This window comes from Sinocyclocheilus grahami, unplaced genomic scaffold, assembly GCF_001515645.1.
Source record: "Sinocyclocheilus grahami isolate Dianchi unplaced genomic scaffold, SAMN03320097.WGS_v1.1 scaffold121.1, whole genome shotgun sequence".
In the NCBI taxonomy this organism is placed as follows: Eukaryota; Metazoa; Chordata; class Actinopteri; order Cypriniformes; family Cyprinidae; genus Sinocyclocheilus; species Sinocyclocheilus grahami.
This window is the reverse complement of record NW_015505300.1, coordinates 2,088,453-2,096,284: the sequence shown is the minus strand read 5'-3', so window position 1 is coordinate 2,096,284 and position 7,832 is coordinate 2,088,453. Positions and strand designations below refer to the sequence as shown.

Sequence of the window (7,832 nt, the reverse complement as noted above, 5' to 3'; positions counted from 1 at the left end):
GTATATAATGAAGCTTGTATGAAATAAATGGATTTGTATCAAATGTTAAGAATATTCAATGACAAAAGCATGAAAATACTGAATGAATGTTTACAGTGTGTGAATATGCATGTATAAAAAAAACACAACCCAGATCACAAAACCACTTTAGTTTTATTTCTTCTTCTAGACCAACAGTGGACACCAACAAAAAAACTAAATTAAAAAAAAAACTTTGTACATATATCATATGATGTGTGTGTATTTATTTAGACGTGTGTGAGAGCAGAATCAAGGCTTCTACAGTACACAGTACGGTTGTTTGATCAGAGGACTGTGTGTCTCTCATCAGTAGACCCACGGCTCCTCTGCAGTCCAGTTACAGGAGCTGCCTTTACCGGGTCCCTGCAGGACCACGACCAGGGCCAGTGCCCTTTTGATATAGCACCTTTCTTTATGGAGGAGAGATTGACAGCAGTGGGGTTGGAGGGCTGGATATGGTCAGGGAGGGGTACAGTTCTGGGTTCAGTGCATCCAGTATGTGGAGGAGGGTCTTCACATTAACTGCAAGGCCACAGTGAGGAGCCAGACAGCCTTCACTGGCTCTTGCTCCTGCAGGATAGACAGCAGGCCTTCCTGTAGTACCAGTGAGTGCACAACTTCACCCGCAGGACAAGGGCACAGTTAGCTGTCGCTTTATCCTGACAAGCATCCTCAGCTGGGAGAAAAATAAGAAACAAACCGTTTTAAAAGATATGAAAACATGATTCTTACATCATTAATTTGTATTAAATATACAATATATATCAAATAATTTATTTAAATGTTAAAATCCCAATAGCAAATATTATGGATAAATAAAATAAGTAATTAAATGTACTTTTTCAATGCTAGTTTAAAAAAGTTATATAGTAAACACATACACACATTTACATTTATTGTTCTCACATAAAAAAAAAATACTACTTAAATACCATAAATAAATATATATTTAAAATGTTGAAATCCATTTAATAGCAGATAAAGCTGTATAATAAATATAAATTTACATTTATTTTCTTGCATGTTAAAATATCTTTAATAACAGAAAAAAAACTATAAAGTAAATAAATATTTTAATGGTTTAATTAAGTTGAAATCCAAGTTTAAAAAATAAATAACAGAATGCTATGTGATAAATAAATACATACATTTAAATATTTATGTTTATATATTCCCATGTCAAAATCCCAGTTTAATAACAGAGTAAATAAATAAACACATATATGCATGCATATATCAATTTCAAAATATATATTTTTTTTTTGCTTGTTTGAGAAGTAGAACTACAGTTTGGGGCAGGACTGCCTATTTTTTTTATCTTATATTTTTGAAATTTTACATGCCTTTATTAGATAGGACAATTTAGAGGATACAGAAAATAAGGAAGAGTAGAGATAGGGGAACAGGACAGTCAAAGGACCTCAAGCCGGGTCTCAAACTTGTGTTGTGTTGCCTGCTGAGGCACAGTTGAACTATATTTCAAAGTTCTTCCCACAAGGCTATTGCTCCAATAGGGACTGTCTGTTTGACAAAAAAATGGAACACAGAAGAATGGGCGGAAAGTTTATGAAAAAATGTTTGGAAACAATCATGATTTTTGCAGTTCCATTGTGGCAAAGACACACTTCACCTTCATAAGGCAAGTATTTGCAGAGATGTCAAGAAAAGTGCTTTAAGTAGATCTCAATGAACATCAGTTACGTACCATATTCTCTCTTCTAAATCTCTTAACAGAGAACAAGGAATATCATTGCTGTCCAAAAGCACAACATTTGCTGCCAAATTGACGACATGCTTGATGTACTTGCCCTGCCAAGCTTAAAAACAACAAAGCATTAATCTGGTCTAAATTTCGCAGGAATTAGCTTGTGTTGTGCCAAAAATAGATCCACATGTGCTTTTAATTTAGCCAAGTGTTTTAACACGCACTCGTTGCTGTGTTTCATTAAAAGGTACAGCGTAAACTACTTACAACTGGCATGATCAAATAACAGCTATGCCAGGGTGTGTCCTTACAGCATCTTTCCAAATAAAGATAGATTGTATTTCTTTTCAATTCACTCAAGGCCTGTCTTGTTGAAAGTCTGCAATGCATATTCGAGCTTTAGACAGTCTCAAGTCGGTTTGGAGACCTCAGTCTGTTTGTATCTGTAGTTTGCTATAACAGTACCTGGTGGCTCAGTAGTGCAGGGCTGCACCTCACAACTCTGCCTGGCCACTGGTCTCAGTGTTGAATCACAGCTATGGCCCAGTTCTTCTCCTTGATAACACTTCACCTCTCGCACACGCACTCCTATCCCACATGTCTTACTGCACTGCAGGGCACATACACAAACACATGAGAGAGGCAAACATTTTAATGAACTATTATCCCGGACAGAGAGATCCCACCCTATTTGCACCTATGACTTTCAAAGCGATGTGCAAAACAAAATATTTTCTAAAAAGTTGGTCTCACAGAAGCACTGTATCATAATTAGACTGGGTTAGAGTCATGTGCATCAGATGCCATACGGAAGTGTTTCCTAAATTCAGTTCAACACAGTGAATTTGCATGACCAACGTCAAAATTGTGGGGAACTTTTTAGACCTCACATGAAACTCGTGCAGATTCTTATTGAAATGACTAAATTTCACTTGCGAAATTTTGCTGAGCAATGGTAAAAGTGATTGCACCTTGAGGAGGTGTTCGTTCATATTGGACATGTTCTTCAGCTCACCATTGAGATTTGATCTCAGTATTGTGATATTATTTCGAATATAGTCTAATATAATATTATTTACAAAACAACTTTTGTAATTGCAACTTCCATTTATTGTAATTCCACAATATGTCATAACTGAGGCTTTATCTCCCCATTTTTCATATTTAAGGCTTTATCTCCATAATTGTCACTTTATACCATCTCACATGACTTTATTTCTTGTAATTGCAATTTTAAATCCCATAATTTCTTGTAATTGTGCCTTTTACTTTTCTCAATTTCATTTAAATCTCATAATATCTAATAAGTGTGGCCTTATCTTATATCATTTTACACAACTTTATTTCTCACAACTGCAAATTTTTCTTGTAATTGCAACTTTTATTTATTGTAATTGCAATTAAATCCCACACTATCTCATGACTGAGGCAATTTTGACTTTATATTGTTTCACACAACTTTATTTCTCATGATTGTGACTTTAAATCCCAGTTTCTTGTAATTGTGACTTATTTCTCGTAATTGCAATTAACTCTCATAATATCTCATAATTGTGGCTTCACCTCCCTTTTTTACTTTATATTGACTTTATATCTCATAATTGTGATTTAAAATTCCACAATTATCTCACAATTGTCACGATTTCTTATCAATGTCACTTTATTTCTCTCTGTGACTGTCTCACAACAATTCAGGGGCGTAGCCATCATTTCAGAAGTGAGGGGGACAGAAATTTTAAATTATTATTATTATTATTATCAATATTTAAAAATAGTTGAGTAAATTTTTTCAGGATTCTTTGATGAATAGAAGGATCCAAAGATCAGTATTTATGTGAAATAAAAAGCGTTTGCAACATTATACACTATACCATTCAAAAGCTTAGAGTCAGTATAATTTAAATATTTTTGGGAAAAGAAATGACAGAAATGAACACTTTTATTTAGCAAGGATGCTTTAAATTGATCAAAAGTGATGATAAAGACATTTATAATGTTACAAAAGATTTTTATTTCAAATAAATGCTGTTCTTCTGAACTTTCTATTCATCAAAGAAACCTGAAAATTTAATGTCTTCATGTTTCCAAACGTTTCTGTTTTTTTGTGAAAACAACTGTTTTCATACAGTGATAGCTGAACGCTTTTGTCCATATTAGGAATTTCCTGGTATGACTTTCTGCAGCGCCCTCCGGCTACGAGTATGAATGAAATATACACTGCACAGAGTGTTTTGCGTTCCGTGATGTTCATCTCGCCTTATTCTGGGTCCGAATAAAACATCAGATCATGCACAGACTATCCTGTCTCTTTGAATTTAAATATATATTTATTCACATTGGCTCTTGAAAACCTCTATGCGAACACACTTGACCGAAAAAGTGCAAATTTACGTGATATCAAAAGTGGGGGGGACATGTCCCCCATGTAATCTACGCCCCTGCAACAATTGTAACTTTATTTCCTATTTTAAACAGGCTTCCATACTAAATGACTATTAGGTTATTGAACACAAACTCAATGAGAGAACAAAACTGATGTGAAGAACACATTATTTGTTTAAGAATGGCATATGAAATTTTTTGGTGTATGTCGTATCATCCTTTTATATTATTAGTATTGTGTCCAGTACAGTCACTGTATGAACTATGAAGCTAATGTGTCAACATCCCAATGAATACCCTACACATGGCATAAAACCCTTGCATTCTGTAGAACATAAAAAGATTAATAAGAAGAGTTGCCAAACCAGGTAAACTATAATAACCCCTCCTAACCTTGGACCAGGATGTGGTGAACCACTTGGAGCAGGGTCTCTCAAAACAGGCCGCACTGTCCACAGATTTGAGGGATCTGTCGCACATCCGTTCGGGGTACTCCTTGAACACACCACCTTCTAGCCCTGCACACACCACCTGACGCGTCTTCACCCCACGGCCACATGTGGCATTACACTGGGAATGTTCAAGACAAAATACTACAGTAAACAGCTCATTAAACACATAGGAGCTGGGTTGCTATTGTTAAATAAAACAAAAACTATAAAAAATTGTTGGTAACACTTTACATTTAATTAATTAGTTAATGTTAAGTAATGTATTAACTAACATTAACGAGCAATACATTTGTTATATTATTTATTAATCTTTGTTAGCTTTAATTAATAAAACTACAACTGTTCATTGTTAGTCCATGTTAGTTCATGACCATTAATTAATATTAACAGATATAACTTTGGATTTTAATAATGCATCAGTAAATGTTGAAATTAATATTAACTGAGATTAATACATGCTTTACAAGTACTCTTCATTGTTATTTCATGTTGTAATAACAATGTAATTAATGTAATTAACTAATGTTAACAAATATAACCTTCTTGTAAAGTGTAATATGTGACCCTGGACTTAAATGGAGATTTATACATCATCTGAAAGCTGAATAAATAAGCTTTTTTATTAATAATATTTGGCTGAGATATAACTATTTGAATATCTGGAATCTGAAGGTGCAAAAAAATCTAAATATTGAGAAAATTACCTTTAAAGTTGTCCAAATGAAGTTCTTAGCAATGCATATTACTAAACAAAAATTAAGTTTTGATATATTTACAGTAGGAAATTTACAAAATATCTTCATGGAACATGATCTTCCCTTAATATCCTAATGATTTTTGGCATAAAAGAAAAATCAATCATTTTGACCCATACAATATATTTTTGGCTATTGCTACAAATATACCCCAGCGACTTAAGACTGGTTTTGTGGTCCAGGGTCACATATAATTATTAGATAAAAAGCCAAAAATGAAAAAAACTTAAACGAAATCTTGAAATGTTGCCAACTAACTAAAATAAGAGTTAAGAAATAAGAGAACTGAAATAAATGCAATACAACAATTAATAAAAATGAACTGAAATAAATATAAATGAATGCTAAACAAATACAAAATACACAAATTAATACAAATAAATACACATAAAATAACTAAAACAAACTCAAATTAAAATTAGGGTATAAAATGAAAATAACAATGCATAGGCGATGGATGGGAAGAGTTACCATAAACTGCAGTACACAGGGGCAGCTCACCTGTTCCCACTCTTGCTCCACCCAGTGAGCGGGGCAGTTTTTGTCTCCACATGGATGCACGGCCAGCGGCTTGAGCTCTGGATCACACTGGCCATCAGAAATCACCTTCCCACTACTGTTCTTACACACCACGTAGCGTCTCATCCTGCCCTCCCCACATGGCCCTGAGCACTTAGAGAGGGAGAAGCAAAGACACATAATATCATGTTTAATGGACAATCTAATATTTTAAATTTCTATGTGATATTTTACAGGACGTTTTCTGAAACCCACCGGCCCCCAGTCAGAGACGGTCCACCTGCGGTCACAGGGCGGCCCCTCGCACTCTCTCTGGCTGACCGGTCTGGTAGACTCGTTACAGAGTCTGGCTTCCATGGAGCAGCGCACCTCGCGGCTCTTCACCCCATGACCGCCACACTGCGCTGAACACTGTCAGAATGAAAAACATGATTACTGTCACATTTGGCTCACTATTGGCCAGAGGAGAACTGGCCCCCCGACTAATTACCAATGTTTTTTCTCCGATCTGTCACGATGGAGTTTTGGTTCCTTGCTGCTGTTGCCTCTGGCTTGCTTAGTTTGTGACACTTAATATCCAGCGATATCATCAACTTGATTGCACAGATACTATTTAAACTGAACTGAGCTGGATGATGACATCACTGAATTCAGTAATGAACTGCCTTTAACTGAAAATTGAGTGTTTATTATTGTCATTTTGCATTATTGACGCACTATTTTCCTATTTAATGCTGTAAAGTTGCTTTGACACAATCTGAATTGTTAAAAGTGCTATATATATATATATATATATATATATACAGTATAAATAAAGGGGACTTGACTTGACTTATTGGGTCTAAACTGAAACTGTTGCATTTAGTTCACTATTAACTAAAACTTAATCTGAAACTAAATTTAAAAAAAAAATAACTGAAATAAAATCAGCGTTAATTGAAAAAAAAGAAAATAAATATAAAAAAAACATTTCGCATTTTAATAATTTTTTACTTCATGTACTAAAATACTAAAATGTACTTAATGAACTAAAACAAAAATAAAACCTATAAAAAAATAGAGAGAGAAAAAACAACCTAGGAAAATGGCAAAAACACAACGAAATTACTAAAACTTTAAAGGGATCATATGATGCTATTTCAATTTTTCCTTTCTCTTTGAAGTGTTACAAGCTCTTGGTGCATAAAGAAGATCTGTAAAGTTGCAAAGACTAAAGTCTCAAATCCAAATAGATATTCTTTATAAAAGTTGAGTCAACCATGCCTACCTAAAACGGCTCGTTCTAACACGCCCCCACATGTCTAGGTCACGATGTGGGAAGATTTGCATAACGCCGCCGAAATGTTCACGCAAAGAATGAAGGCGCAACTTTTATTCTCGCTGTAGTATTGTTGTTGCCGCTGCCGCCTTGTCGTGAAGGCGCTGTGTGTTTCGTTGTGAAAGTGAAACTACTTTGTTTGGTCTTCCAAAAGAGCTGATCCGTGCTGGTCGCTGAGGAAGTATATCAACTTCGCGCTGTGGATCGCCGGATCGGCTTTCACCGTGGACGAAGCGGAGTCCAGCCCAGGGTCATCACGTGGTTGCCGCAAGCCCGCCTTCGTCGAATCCGCTGGCCTCCGCTCCGCTCCTTTAGCGTTGTGAAAGCTAAACTACTTTGTTTGGCCTTCCAAAAGAGGACACGACTAGAAATCAGTGGTTAAGTTGTATTTACGACACTGTTCCAGAACAGTTCAACCCAAATATTCAGATGTGTGCAGCACATTTTATGGGGGACTGTTTCCTGATCCTGAGTAGACTACAATGCTGGCTGTTCTGACTCACAGACTGTAAGTAAGTTTTTTATATTTAAAGAATTTGCCACTGACGATTCAAACGTGAGTTTTGAGCAGTGTAGAGTAGCGCTTGTTGTTTGTCATTTCTCCGATCACAAATGCAGACATGGTTTTATGTTTGCATTTAAAAAGACAGTATAAGTCATTATAATCCGTAATTATGTCC

At 35.3% G+C, this 7,832-nt stretch overlaps 1 protein-coding gene across 1 annotated transcript in view; it reads right to left on the bottom strand.

The window, feature by feature from the left end:
• Nucleotides 1-239: 239 nt before the first annotated feature.
• LOC107589917 (ADAMTS-like protein 2) overlaps nt 240-7,832 on the bottom strand; it is a 22,406-nt gene continuing 14,813 nt past the window's right edge. The window contains exons 14-18 of the mRNA XM_016278493.1: nt 6,090-6,245; nt 5,817-5,987; nt 4,502-4,678; nt 2,192-2,336; nt 240-697 (exon numbers count right to left, since the gene is read on the bottom strand). Of these exons, the coding sequence (XP_016133979.1) occupies nt 576-697; nt 2,192-2,336; nt 4,502-4,678; nt 5,817-5,987; nt 6,090-6,245 (771 nt within the window). The 3' untranslated portion in view covers nt 240-575. The remainder of the gene's footprint in view (nt 698-2,191; nt 2,337-4,501; nt 4,679-5,816; nt 5,988-6,089; nt 6,246-7,832) is intronic.